Genomic DNA, 15,554 nt, shown 5'->3' on the forward strand with positions numbered 1-15,554 from the left:
TTCCTGTGTCGTTTTAATGCTCACTTGAAGCCGATCTAGAATGTTACTGCAGCACCAACTATCCACTTGGTGGTGTAAACATCAGTTAGTGTTGCAGTAAAAATTCTTTCTCCACTGCTGCGTTACTTTAGATTGAACTTAAGAAATCAGTATCGGGCATGATGGTGGTATTAATCAGTTGCCAGAAACATTGAATTTTAAGGTGAAAGCCTTGGGTGCCTCATCAAATGCAAAAAGTGACCATCCGCGTCAGCGGCGTCAACACAAGTGATGCAAAAAATCATCATCATATGATGATGTCACCCTATAATGTCACAGGACGCTGAAATTTCTTGTTCAAGGGTGGGAGGATCCCAGAAGCACTCTGAAAAACCAGTTTAGGTGCACAAAGCATCAGGGGGGGGGGGAATCAACACAATCAACTGAGAAGAGAAAGAATGCTTTCGCTTTAAAGTCGACATAGACGCATAAGGGACCGTGCGAGTTTTCTTATGTCAAAACCATGCTTTACACTGCAGGAATAGCATTCTTTCAACAGCAAACCGTGTACTTTGGTCAAGTTCCACTGTTCAACAAGACAGAAGTTAAAGGAAAGATCGAGGCTTGAAGTGATAAGAAGTCCTTAAGCAAGAGGTGTCGCTGTGGCCAATGGCTTTGACGAGGACTTTTTTTCAGGGCCCTGACGAAGGCAAGCCTCATTTTTAAAACATTAACTCCAATGGTTTCACATCAAAGTTTTCTATAGGCGCTTCTCTCACACCTGCATTGACCAGTACAGTACTCACAGATTGAAATGCGGCATTGTTTTTCTTTACTATAATGACTGCTATGAGCAATTGCTCGTGATAACCGGCGTCATGTCGCTGCAAATCTGGCCGCTATAGGTAATGTTGGCTCTGATGCAAGTGTTCTAGTCAAAATTACACCCATATGACACAAACCGTAGATGCTGGAAATGCGAGCATACCTAGCCCTAAATTCTTGCATTTCGATCTGCGAGTACTGCACATACTGCATTGCTTAAAGAACGAGTTTCTATCGACCAAAGGCAAAACACCAAAATCATAAACTGTAAAAGCACACAGAGCACACGTTAAATGCCAAATGAAAAAAAAAATTTTTCACTTTGACTAAGTTTGTTACATTCACACACCACATGCCATCAGTTTCGGTTTATTATTTTTGCGCTTGAAGGCAATAAACCTTTTTTTTTTGTGTGTGAAAGAAAGCCCAAGTTAAAATCCTTAAAAAATACTGGCAAGCCTCTGAGTGTCTAAGAGCATCCGATGAATCGGATCAGTCTTGGTTACCAGGAAGTGTATATGTCGTTACGTTGCTACTTGGAAGTTTTTCAACTCCGGAGCAGGACATTGCAACCTCTTGGCGCTCTCTTCAAACTCTCTTATGTAGTCATTTCGCTTCAACAGGTTCCATTATGAGTAGCAGCAGACCAGATAACTCGGTGCGAGTGTTAAATGAAGATCTAAGGCATCGACTTGACACACATCACACGAGCAAGAGGAAAATCAAAACATGTTATTACTACGGAAGATGTGGAGCTAGACGTAGTACATCAGTCTCATTCAACATTAATCAAATATCAGATGTCACAAACATCTGCAGGTGTGCTGCACAAGGTGGGTATCCTAAATTGTTTTGATACGAAATATTACTATAGTCGGGTACAATTTTAGAAGGCAGCGGCATTTTCACCTCACAGTGTGCGCAATGAGCGTGTGCTCTAGACTGATGTCATAAGCTGCAGGGTCAGTAACCCCGCTGTTGAAAAGCATCGCTGAGTACATGAGCGAGATGGCCACGCTTTGTTCATACGAGAGGGTCCTCTCCTGTCGTCTTAAGTTGTAACCGACCACAAAGGAAACTCTGGCGTCATATTTATTTCACCTCCATGGGAATGGACGAGACGACTCGAAGGCGAAAGCCATCTTTTTCTTTCCACTCGATATGCTGATCCTACCCCACTCTCCTCTGCAAGCTTTCTGCACCTTACGTGGTTCTTGCACTGCCTCCGTGATTGGCCCTCCTTTGACCAAGCAAAGATGGTATGCGACGTCAAATTATGCAACATCATGGTGACGTCATAATGACGTCACGAATTTGGGCAATTTGTGACGTCATGATGATGTCACGTGGCGACATTATCAGGTGACGATTTTATTGCGACAGCAATTATATGGACACACTCGGCGGGTTTTTGCCGTTGCCGTCACGTCCCAGATATACTACGACTTATATCCCGAAATGCGAGGATTCTTAGATTTCAGTGTATCGGTCATGGCAGTCGGAGCTGTAAGGTAGCAGACGACGCAGCGCGAAGAGCGGACGCCCTCCCGCTAAAACCTGAGATGGCACGGGAGGAGAAAGACGCGGGCGGAGAACTTTTTTTTTCCCCCTTCGTTGCGGAGGCGACAACGCATCGGGTTTTGTAAAGGCCCAACCGCATGCTTAGCACGCGACTTTCGAGCGAAGGCGAATGCGACGAACGGGCTCCGTCGCGCTGCTCGATTGAAAACTATCGCGCGCACGCAGGGAAATTACGAAAAAGAATTACAGAGTAGATGAATGACAACATGCCAAATTTATTATTGTCTTGTTTGAGATAAAGATGCCATAAAAGCGTTTCGGGACTTCCTTTTTTCGCAATCTTATGTTTAACCGCGGCAGTAGTATCTGCTGTGATCCCATGGGGCGCCCGGAAGCGTACGCTGTCTACGCTACGTCGCACTTTGCAAACTGCGTTATGTTGGGGTTAATCCACGAGGCGCATCTCGACAACGTTTCCTCTTGCTGTCATAGAACGCTTAAGAAAAGCCGCAGCGCCTCACATCGTTGCTTCGCAGGGAGAAGGGCTACCTCACACGACGACGATGTTGACATTGCAGCAAGCTACCACCAATGCAGCAAGCTACCACCGAAACATCAAAACGAACCGTCGATCATAATTAACGACAAAATACGGCCGCTGCCTCGCTCTCCGCGTGAGATGGGGCTGTAAAGAAGGTAGTCTATAACTTGCATTCCTTGAAGTACGCGCCGATTGGAAGCATCACGAGCAAATTGCAACCGAAGCGAGGGTCAGAGATGCTGCCATGTTGTCGGATATCGTCATGCTCACTTCCGGGCGACAAGCGATGTTTCTGGCTTTCCAGAAACCTGGGGTGCTATCGCGGAACGATTCTATTTCAGATTCCAATGCCTTTCGTGCTTTTCGCGCTTGGCCAGTGGTCAGAACGACGGTCCGTCCGCGTTATCGGCGCGATCAGCCAGCCGTGTGGAATCGGAAATAGCATCGTTTCGCGATTGCACCCCTGCGACAAGCGACGGCGATGGATGGCCCTCCGCGACAGCAAATCCTGTCGGCCGTTGCTCAAAACTCGCGTGCATGCAGTTGGGTCTTAAAGGATTGCAGCGATTACATGGACGACGATGTCACGGTAGCACCCGAAGATCGCGACGAGTCCGTGTCGGCCACAGATGCGTTGGACTACTTGAGGAAACTCCGCATATTCATAGAAAAAAAGCGGAACAGCGACCGAAGCGGCGCATAAAAATGCGGACGGTCTAGAATCGTTCGTGATGCAGAGTTTGTGCTGCACCCGTCAAAAAACGATCACGGACTATTTCAAATAAACGTGCCTTGTCTGACGTTCACGTGTGCATTGTTGTGAGAAACGAGTTCAAGGACGTACCGTTGCAAAGGTAGGACGTTTGCGTTACTGAAATTCTATTGTTATGGTAAATTTTTGGGCTTTCACTATAACGACCTTTCAGAATAACGAACATTTTTCCGCGGTCCCCTGAAGTTCGTTATACCGAGGTTTCACTGTACTGTGTATATATAAATAAAAGCCGGAAAGAAAGTTAAATCAGAAGAAAACATTTTCGAAGTGCACCACCGGGATTCAAACCTGTGAGCCCTGGCTCCGCTGTGCAGCGCGTTAGACAACTAGGCCATGCACCATCCATTGTTTGGAATACTAAAAGTGACCTATTTATATACACAATTTACCACTGGTGGTAGGCAGAGCTTGGAGGCGCTTCAACATGTGAAGTCACCAGCGAGATTGCCTAAAACGCACGCTTTGAAGCAACGCTTTTAGATTTTTCTTCAGCGTGAAAACTGCCCTTGAAGCACAGAAAAAGTGGCCCATTTCTGTACACACTCACGATGTGGAAAGCCAGGTAAAACAATGTGTTGAACGCCACCGCATGGCAGGAGGCGCACAGGGGTCGCAACGCGTGCCACACTTTTCAAGAAAAACAAATATCTAAGCGTATTTGGTTGTAGTGCGCTGCTCAAACACGAAGTAACAACTGTGGCAACTGTTTGTTTGCGCTCATCCTGTGTATACCTGTGCGTTCTTTTCGAGTGTCCTTCCTTGTGTTTGAGCTGCGTGCTGCAAGTGTCAAGCTGTGATGGTTGTTCGTTCGCATTTGTCCTGTGTGCATTCTTTTTTTTTGCGTCCTTTGCACTTGAGGGGTGCGCTGCATGTATTGAGCTGCTTGCCATTTTTTTGTTACATTCTAATTTCTTGCTATCTCATTCATTGCTCTGCCCTTGCGGCGAAACTGTGACATTTTTTTTTTAAACATTCGTGTTGACGCCACAGATGCAGTGCGCCGACGGTCAATTTTCATGTTCGACGAGGCATCCAAGGCATTCACCATAATAAATACAAACCTACTAGCCCGTCTCACGATCTCGCTTCAGAATCTGGAACTGCAGACACCATGATCCAAGAGGAAGAGTTGTAAAGGCATTAAATCCCACAGATGCGGCATACAGCTACATGCAGGCACAGACAATGGGAAAAGGAGTGTAGTGTCAATCAACAAGGCTAGGATATGTGAACTCAAAAATTTGTCAGCAGTCTTCTGCATAGCACATGTTTTAGGCTACTGAGCATTCAAAGCAAAGAAAACCGATAATTTAGTTTTTTCAGAGCGGCGCCATCTCGAGAATCTGGCTTCTGCAAAGGTGAAAGAATTTCTTCACTTTTTACTGAATCTGCTACAAAAATGTGAAAGTATAAGCACCAACTGTGATTCGTCACACCATAGATAGCATGGTACACACCATCCCATCAATTACTTACCACAGAGACATTTTGTAATCAGGAAAACCGGATGATTGGGGGTTACTGCTTGCAACAGAGCAGCCATTTAAATGCCTTTGCATTAAAACACTACTGTTTCTGAAGATACTAAAAGGGTGTAACTAGAAATGTGTGCTCAAAATATGTGCTTGGTTGTATGAAATTGATATATATAGTGCTTTAAAAGAAAAGTGAAGAAATTGCCATCATTTCTTATCACACCATAGCTGGCCTGAAGTCAGTGGTTCTAATAGGTACACAGATACACACACACAACAGACATATATAGACACCTAAAATCATCACACAATGCATAGGAAAGTTAAAGGTAATTTACTTTTAAAAAGTAAGGTAATGAAATGCAGAACAGTTGTGTGTTTGTGTCCATCTTTAAAAACATTTTCCAAGCAGATCACTCTTAAGTATTGTTTACACATTAACAAATAAAGACAAGCTAATCAATGTAACCGGTGATGTGTGAGAACATCGGGTGAAGAGTGGCAAAGCTGGCATTGAAAAAGCCTCTAGCACAACAAGAATGCGCTAAGACGCTTTCCTCAAAATACGACACGCAGACCTGTCTACAGGGCTAGCAGCAACAACATACATACCCATAACATTACCGATAGAAGGCTAAAAAGGCAATAAAAGACAACGGCTGGGTGACATTATAAACAGATTAAAACAACTAGCAAAGCTCCCACAAAAGTAGTAAGAGTACCATTGTTGGAACTCTTGCAGTGCATTAAATGAACATCCAATAAGAAGCCAGTGCATGTACATATAGTGCAAATATGATAAATATAGCTTAAAAGTATTATTGCTTATCACACAACAAAAGATAAAAAAGAATGAGCTTTCTACAGCAACTTGAACACATGCTTGAACAGCTAAAAACCACGTGCAATAAAAAAAGGAAAGCTACGGAAGGGGAGGCCAGTCGCATAAAGTCGCATAAAGTCGCATAAGCTACGGTTCTGCAGAGCACCCGCTTCGAAAGGAAAACTCTTGCGTGCATTCATGAAGAGATGGAATGCAAAAGAGCTTAGTTCAGTGTGGCTAGATCATGTCATCTAAATTCCACACAGATAACAATGTGCCTCATGAATATATTACTCATCCACGATATACATAAGACTTTTTAAAAAGACTGTTCACTAGCGTGGACGTCTGTAGTGTACCACCTTGCACCTTTCTTTCCGATGGAGAAAATCGCGACGAACATTTGGAAAGAAAGTCAATGTCACATACAGACTGCTCCACTTGCTAACCGTATTTTGATTAGAGCTCACTAATGATTAGAACACGAGTGCGCAAAAAAGGTAAAACTTGTCAGCTGCTGAACGGCTAAGTCGTTATCACAATCAACTTATCTCTCAGTTAATGAACTTGAAGCTGCATTGTTTACATTAAAGCACAACTTCTACTTGAGTGGATCATCGTAGCCTTACCACAAACAGTAATATGTTTCAATTAGTATTCTTGTAAAGCTACATATGTCTTCACACACCCCGATCAGCAACTGAAATCTCTTATAACGTGTAACGTGTTATAACGTGTTCTTTGTCCTTTCTTGGATCCAGAATTTCTACACTGCAATGTTCTGTTAACACATTATGACGTCATAGGTGGATCAGTCTTTCTGTGTGTAGAGACGGAACACATATAATAACATTACTTGAAGCAATCACATGCGGGCTTTCTTAAAACTTGCAAGCTGTTCTAACATTCGTCATGCAACAAACAACACTTCTACACCCTGTCAACTTGGCCATTCTATGTTGATTACAACCAACATACACACTGAATGATTTTTTTTCGTTTTTAAAGAGTACCAACGTGTTTTCGAAGTTGTAGTACAAACTGTACCATGTGCTTCTGACGTGTAACAGGACATAATTTAGCTAGTTTGAAAGTTGGGAAACGTGTATAAGATATCTCGACTTGGTACGAAAGTTGGTCTCGAAATATCATACCTGCCGTAAGTAACAGTATCATGAAGCCATGACACGAGTGAAACGAGCTCGTGTCATGTAGCAGTACGATTAGGTATGTGACGTTACTCAGAAAAAGAACCAAAATGGTTTGCTCTGGATAAACTGGCATCTGGTGCCCACAGCAATTATAGACAGTTATAGTTTAGCATTAGCGTGATAGCGGGGGTTAAGGGAATAGCGTTACCGTGCCGCAAACGTTGGTTGCAGAAAGCGTGTTTTAGTTTAGCGGGATAGCGTTTACGTGCCCAAGCCGGGATGGTGGCGCCACCTAGCGAAGGGTGAATGCGTTAAAAAAAGTGAAAAGAACAAAACCGAGAATGCTTGCTGTATCCCCGCACGCAGCGATATCACTCCTTCTTTTAGTGAAAATAAAAGTAAATAAATATGAGCTAAGCACCAAAAGCGAAAATTTTCTTTTTGCAGACTTGTTTACACCGATCTTCTAGATAGGCCTAGGGACTTTCGAAATGGGAAGCAATCTCAAAAACTACGCTAAGTTATCCGTAATACCGTGTCGTCGAAGCTACCTGAAGGCAAGCGAAGCCATTTCGCACAGTCGTTTGCTACGAAAGAAGTGGATCCGTTCACATCAACGCTAAATTCAGTTCGAAGCGGGCGTCGAAAACCGCCGCCATGTTTTACGTACACTACGTTAACCACGCAAACACGCTAACGCTAAATCTGAAAAATAGCGTGCGTACGGTAAACGCTACGGGTTGTTTACGGTACTGCGCATGCGCACTTCGATCGCGCTATTCCGGTAAGCCCGCTATTCCGCTAAGCCCGCTAAACTATAACTGTCTTATAACAGGTCAAGCCAGTGTGCCGTGACTTTATGACATATCAGCCTTCCCTGTACAGAAAGTGAGACGTCTTTGTAGAATCTCTTACTATATGTTATGGTAAATTATTTAGGGGCGTTCTCAGGCTTGCTAATATTTTCTTTTTAGGACTTACAGGGATGGAACTTTCGTTTAATGTAAAAAGAAAAGACAAAAGTGTCTTGTCAGTACTCTTAAAAACCGCCGGACTACGCACTTATCGTACACGTTTTCACAGAGCTCACATGTAAACAGGCAAACATCAAGTGCACATGAGCTGTGTAACAATAACAGTCCCGGAGACATAAAACTGGCATAACAAGCACTCCATCAACGGGATACGAAAACCACAGTCACTACAAGTTCAAGAGCCAAACGCGATCAATGTCTCTACGCAATGCTGAAGACAGCAAGCAGAAAATTTTGTCTAAAATGCTTTAAGCAGCTTTGAAAACATCGCATTATGAAAATGGCAAGTACAAGAGTAGCAAGAGTTTTGTGAACTCTGCTTAACCTTCCAAATATATATAAATCTTTTAAAATTTCGGTAGCGAAAATATATGACCTTGAAATCTGGCTCTTGGATTGTTAAGGCACAAATTCATATCACAACCTGGTTAACGGCCAATCATACGCACAGGATGTTTACTCACAAGCCAGGAACAAGCTGTCACGAAAAAGGTCAACGAACATGTCTAGCACGCCATTCATGCTGTCTAAGTGCATGCTGGAATGTATATATATATTAAAACAAGTAATTATGTGCGAAATAATTAACATCAACTTACTACAACATTCACTACGAAAAGAGCGTGCCCTAAATTATAATTCACAGATGCGCCTTTCATTAACTTGCAATGCAAAGAGCATCAAATAGCTTTTGACTATTATTTCAAGTCATAGCTACGAAATCGTTTCCAGACACCTGGGTACCTTACGAGACCAGATGACATGGCTGCAGCATATATCAAATGAGCAAACGAAAGGGTTATGGCAGATGTATGTGCGCCTTCGAATCACAGGGAGGAAAAAAAAATAAAATAAAATAATGGGGTCACCTAATAATCGCAAAATAATAGCTGCGAAAGATCCAAGTGTTTCTCCGTGCTTCCTTCAAGATTTCTCAGACCTCCTCCAAGGTTTCTCAGGTTTCCTTCAATGTGAGATTCATGTTATGGTTCTGTTGGCAGCATTGGTGACAGTGTGTGCTGTAATGTGCACACTATGTCTGAAGTCAAAGAGAGACCGGTTTGATTGAAGACTCGCAATTTGAATGTCAGTTGACGGTCGATGTAGACGTTCGTCTCGACCGTGCAGGGCTACAAGGAGATAAAAAGAAACAAGTGCAGTACATTGAATTAATATAGTTAAGCAACTATATTCATATTCAAAAATCACTATTGAAGTTTTTGTCGTGAAAGTTCCTAATCACTGACCAATTTTGCAAGTAAGTCACAGCTTATTTTCTCAACCAACCTGAAATAAATGGAATTTTAAATAAAAACCACAAGCCCAAATCTGTAACATATATTCACTACAATAAGTAAATCAATATCTTAAAGAATCAATTTTATAACTAAAATATGCCTGGTCAGTGTGCTGGTTTTTCTTATGGTGATGTACGGGTGAGAGTCATAAATGTTGCAAAAATACGACAGAAAATGGATTGATGCTTTTGAGCTGTGGTGCTGGCATAGGGTTTCGAGGATCCCAGGGACTGCGAAATGAACCGATATTTCAGTCATAAAATATATTAATCCGAAATCTTCATCGAAACAAAAGGTAATGGAACTAAAGCTTTCTTATCATAGTCCCGTCGCGAGGGCTGCCAATTCAATGGAGTGAATATTAACGCTAGCCTAAGCAGTAGGCAAGAGAAAATGATCGGTGCCTGTACATTAGATTGATAGACCGATGATAGTCTTCAATCTACAGGGAACATGCTAAAGTGAACTTAAAGAACTTGTTCTACGTAGATGCCAGTGGCATTCATAAACACGCAGTATTGCCAGGAGTTGTCAGTAACGATGATATCTAACAACAACGCGACTAATACAATGAAAAGAGACTGGTTCTCGAAGCAGTAAATGAAGCATCGCTTAAATGAGACAAGCTTGCTAGTGCATACAATAACTTACAGTTCATACTTCACATACACCAGTTTTGCAAAAGTAGGACATGTCCTCACCTAGGAGGGGGAGGTGTCCTGGGTGGGCGGCTGGGAGGAGGCGTTGACCTTGGAGAAGGGCGTTTGCGCATTCTCAAAGATGAGTACTGATAAACAAAAAAAAAACACAAGTGACCATGAAAATTGGTTAATGCCATGCTATCCAAGCAACACAAAAGCTTCTGAGAGCATAAATGCACGATTGTATTTTACAAGCAATGCAATACGATGACCAATGTTGGGTGGTGAGGTTGCATTCTATATTGCAGTGTCGAGACAGCACCTACCTTTTTTTTAGCCTGCTGTGTTAATTTCACAACATACCAAACCTGAACTCGCAAATCCAAAAAGGATGCTTAGAAAAAAGAAATCGCAATTCGTACTTCAAATGTGAACATTTGGCAATAACCAACTAGCTTGTCAGCAACTCTGACTTGGGGGGAAAAATGTAATGTGTATGATGTTCTAAAGTGAGAGATTGTTCACCTGCCAAGCTTGAGTTTATTAAGATTGAAAGTATGCAAGCTTAATACACTGTTTTGTGCTACAGGCCTCATTTAAAATTTTTTAAATCGAGTCTACAAAGCTCATTGTGGATAGTGAAATCATGTGAGAGTAATTTTGGATGTTTTTAGCTCGTGTACAAGCATATCTAACTGCAATTCAAAGCATCAGGCCTATTGGCAACACTTCAAATACATGGCAGACATAAGATAAGTGACAACCTAAGTTACAGACAAAACCACATGAAGCTGAGAGACAATGAAATTGAGTAAAGTATAGGAGAAGTTAAATGTGGCACTTGCAGTACAATTAAATAAAAAACTTAATTTGGAATAAAGCTTTGAAACTAGGAGCAATTGATATTGTCCAGTCTAGGTTCCTGAAATATGCACTGAAGTTCTTCAGCAGTAGCTCGTTGCACGTGAATGAAATTTAAAGTGAATTGGAAGGAAATGGTTACGTTCGAATGACTCATACAAACTGCAAGTGAAATTGAGGTTAGAACATGTGCTATAGGAATTAACAGAACTCGTACAAGGTGAACATTTGCCCACTGAAAGTGAACCATTTCTATGACAACTCTGTGCCTGCGCAACCCAGACAGATTTTTTTTTCAAATATTCAGTACATGCGTTAATGCAACTATTTCAAAATATAGTCAGAATCTTTTATAATGTAAACATACACTTTTCATGGCATTGACGGCCTTGTATACACTATCACGCAATGTATTTATTATTACTAAATAACTGAGAGCATACTGCAGGTGCTACCAAACATTACAAAATGACCAATTCAAATTATATTGTGTGTGCAGTTTAGTGAGAACATGTGTACAGTACCTTTATGTTCCTTCCCTAGATGAAAAAGTTAATAGTTTGGCTCACTGCACGGCCTTCCTCTTACACTGCACACATTACCAGAACTTCACCAAAATAGGCAATGCAGTGTCGTTGAATTCTGTCTCACATCTACACAGCATTCAAGCTGAGAAGTTAATGCTCATTCTGAACTGTTCTCACAAAAATTAAAAGCGATGCCATTCTTGTAAAAATGAGCATGCTTCAAGTAATTTACTTTATATAAACCTAATTTAAAGAATCATGCACAGTCACAATAGATGTCCCTGCAATGAGTAGCTGTAGCAGGCCACAGCACCTTACTTCAACTGTTCTACGTTGCAAGCAAATTTAAATGCAGCACAGTTAAGTCTTGTTATAATGAAGTCGCATATACAACAAAAAAATATCATCATAATATACATATTCACTGTCAGCACATCGTTGTTACATGCCGACATTGGCAACAAGGATTTTATAATTAGTTAGTGAAATCCAGTACAATTTGTTCTATCGAACTGCGACAGGCTATTAATGGAGCTTAACAAATGTACAACTTTGATTGTGTATGCATGCCACTAGCTTCCAAAATTTAGTGCTACTTACGTGGAACACATTGTACTGCAAAAGACATACATAGACAAGGTTACATCCTGAGTTATGATATAGATTAATAAACAACTGCAGTGCTTTATCAAAGCTATCAGATTTTGATAAGTAAGCTACAGAAAAAGTCTTATCTTGTTACTATATATTTGGTCTCCATGCTGCAACTTAAATGAAAAAAAATTAAGAGAAAGAAACTAGAGGAAAAAAAATTGCTGTCAGCTACACCTGAAATACCAGAGAAAGCTTTACTTATTCACATGTGCCTGATACCTGGAATGTCTGCAAAAAAAGCTGGCAAAACTTATCAAAGAAAATTTTATGGTTAGCTAAAGCAGCGTTAAAGGCAAACAGACAACATATATACATAAATACTATTGTGATGGAAAAAAGCGCAAACAGTGTGGCATCTACGTGCTCCACTGTTGCCCTTTCTTTTCAAGCAGTTGTAACCTGGCTGGTAATAAAAAGACACTAGAGTCATCCATGAAACATTAAAGGATGACTCTAGCGTCTTTTTCACCAAGGTAAGAGAACAATGAAAATAAACATGAACAGCAGAGCCCTAATGCAACGCGCTGGTCGCGTTTCTTGCGATCGCCCCTGTACATATACTAAATGAAGCATTTAAATAAATGGCCAGCATGCAGGTATAAACAAAATATATAAGCTCACGAAGTCTCAGAACTTTGCAAAATGCAAATACCACAGTGCGCTCTGAATTCAATCAAAGGCTATCAATGCTTGCTGCTTCAATAGCTATAATTAACGTAGCTAGGGCCAGTGGTGCTATTGTAGCACAAAGAAATACATATACTGCACCAGGAGCGTTGACATCCAAAGAGCAAAATAAGACTATGAACGAAGCAGCTCAAGTAATACCGCGGCGACCTCATTCACACAGTGGGAGTGGGATCACTGGATATGAAAAGTTGAAATTATCCAAACTATTATTTAAGTTAGGTTATAGACTATTTTTAAACTATTGATGCTCTGCTCACAATGCTTCATTAGCATTTCAGCCATCTATACTCTGTTCTAAACTTAAAACAATGCCACAGAAGCCATGCAGTCAGATAACCCACTCTGAATACATTATAGTAATGTTTTCTATGGAATGTGGTACCTAATCACTTTGTATGTTACAATAACAATAAGTGTAACAGAGAGCTGAGCTGGTTGGTAAGTATTCATTCTAAAAAAACAGGGCGTGCAAACACGGACACAAGGAAGAAGTCAGATGTCGTTTGTGGTGTCCTGACTTCTTCCTTGTGTCCATGTCTGCACGCCCTGTCTTTTTAGAATGAACAATTAGTGGATGTAAAGTTACGTGAAAGTAGATGCTATTTGCACACCTCTGAGCTTCGATTATGTGACATACGTTTTGGTAGCGAGTGCCAGTTGTATGTTATAGGGCTATATCGGTTGCAGAATGTGCCCCTGTGGCCACTCGGTAGTGAACAGGTTCAGATGTGCGATTTCTTCAAGTCACATATTGCGACATAATATATGAGGCTCAACGTTACACAAGATTACATGATGCATACACATGTCTTTTTTTTAATATGTTTTGCATTATTTTTTAATCACAAATACAAACAGCAAATGAAGTCTATCCTTAAAGGGGTCATGAAGCACCCCTTGGGCTTGTTGAAAAAACACATCCTGCGGAAAGCTGACACGGCTATGAACTGCTCTGCCAAATACTACAGTCGTGCGCGCCGCGTAAAGGCCACAAGCGGAGCGCGAAGTTGCCGTTTCCCCAGGCGCCCTCTTTTCAAACAGAGGCCGGTTCTCACTCTCGTCGGTGGGCGGGGCGTCTGGCAGTTTACGTCGCAAGAGACATAGCATGCTTATTGGCCGATAGCCGACGTAAATCGAGAGCGGCGTTCGGATCAGATGCGCTTCTTGCCGCGGGGTGCCGCCACTTGCCGGCGCCGCACTCCTCAGTACACGGTAGCCGCACTCGCGCGAGCGAATCACAGCGGGAGAGCGATCGCGTTTCATGACGTGCGCTGACGTAACTTCTTTCCCCCATGCCATCCCTCCCTGTCTAGCTTCCAGTGCGCTCGTCGGCACGAGAAAAGAGAGAAAGCGCTCGGAGCGTGCACCAAACCCCCGTAACTCCGCTGATTCTTGACGGATTCGAGAAATTTTTGCGGCAATCGATTCGGGAGGCAGTAAACTCCGATACTGAGGTCATTACATCATTACTTGGAAAAGTGGTTCATGACCCCTTTAACAGCATAGTTTCAGTATGAAACAGAGTATAAGGGTTGCACTTAGATATTCTTTACTCAGACAACAAGGTCTTGGATGCATGGACAAAATGCAGGTGTAATCTGCCTGATGAGACTCAGGCATGCCAATAGACTGCTCAGAGCGTGTAGCGTGATATGAACATCAAACAATACATGTAATTACATATGCAAAACAAACAATAAATGCTTTGGAAAAGAAGGCAAGACAGTGCATACTTGTGCAATACACTCATACCTCGTTATAACGAATGCGGATATAACAAATTATCGGTTATAACGAAGTAAATGAAGACTAGTCTTGTCATAGCTACAGTGTTACAAATAAACGTTTTTAACGAATTTTCGGATATAACGAAGTTATTTTCGTGGCAGATGCGACTTCGTTATAATGAGGTTTGAGTGTACTATTAACAAGAAAGAGCATTATAATTACAGATAAAGTGGGAAAGCTTCTACTACACAGAGCAATCACTTGTGCAACTGCTTGTGCAGTCTCTTGTGCAATCCCATGTGTGCAAACACTACAAATCTAGGACCAGACATTGTCCTTGTCCGATTAAGAACTCACAGGGGAGCTGCCTCGGGAGAAGTTGCTATTGGCGTAAATCAGCAGAGCTGTGTCCTTGTGACCCGCTTCCATGGCTATCGTCAGCGCCGTGCTTCCATCCTGTCAACAGGAAGTCAAATCGAAATGCGAAGATACTCGGCACGTTGAAAGTGCTCAGGGTATAAATCGACACCACAACAGCAAAACTGCGAAAGACTGAAGCACAACCATGTAAGGTTAAAGAATGGATGCTGAAGAGAAAAATATAATTAGCAGGGTAATACTAATACGAAAACTTACCACAAAAACTTCTAGGCTTGAATCAAAGGATGACTGACCTTACTCAATCTAAGCTAATGTAGGCAACAGACAGGTTTTTGCATAACTCTGATGACACAGGCAAAAATGTTGTAACACGACTGCACCTTGTTTAACAAAGCTGCATGCAGCACAAGAGTACCATTGGTGTACCCTAATTTTGTTAAGGTAAATAAATAAATGCAAGGTGTCCCCAAAGTGAATTGGACTGTTCCTTCTGCCAGCTCTCGGAAGCATTCATTACATGCACGCAACAGTTTTGTCTTGCTGCAATCAATGTACAATGCGAGGCACAATGCGAAGCACAATGCGAGGCACAATGCGAAGCACAATGCGAGGCACAATGCTTCTCATGCAGTACAACCCTGTTTCCAATG

The 15,554-nt window shown here is 41.9% G+C and overlaps 1 protein-coding gene across 1 annotated transcript in view; it reads right to left on the minus strand.

Moving 5' to 3' along the window:
• Nucleotides 1-5,454: 5,454 nt before the first annotated feature.
• LOC119404506 (uncharacterized) overlaps nucleotides 5,455-15,554 on the minus strand; it is an 84,097-nt gene continuing 73,997 nt past the window's right edge. The window contains 3 exon segments of the mRNA XM_049418903.1: nucleotides 5,455-9,254; nucleotides 10,124-10,209; nucleotides 14,881-14,979. Of these exon segments, the coding sequence (XP_049274860.1) occupies nucleotides 9,212-9,254; nucleotides 10,124-10,209; nucleotides 14,881-14,979 (228 nt within the window). The 3' untranslated portion in view covers nucleotides 5,455-9,211.

The sequence above is a fragment of the Rhipicephalus sanguineus genome, chromosome 9, assembly GCF_013339695.2.
Source record: "Rhipicephalus sanguineus isolate Rsan-2018 chromosome 9, BIME_Rsan_1.4, whole genome shotgun sequence".
In the NCBI taxonomy this organism is placed as follows: domain Eukaryota; kingdom Metazoa; phylum Arthropoda; class Arachnida; order Ixodida; family Ixodidae; genus Rhipicephalus; species Rhipicephalus sanguineus.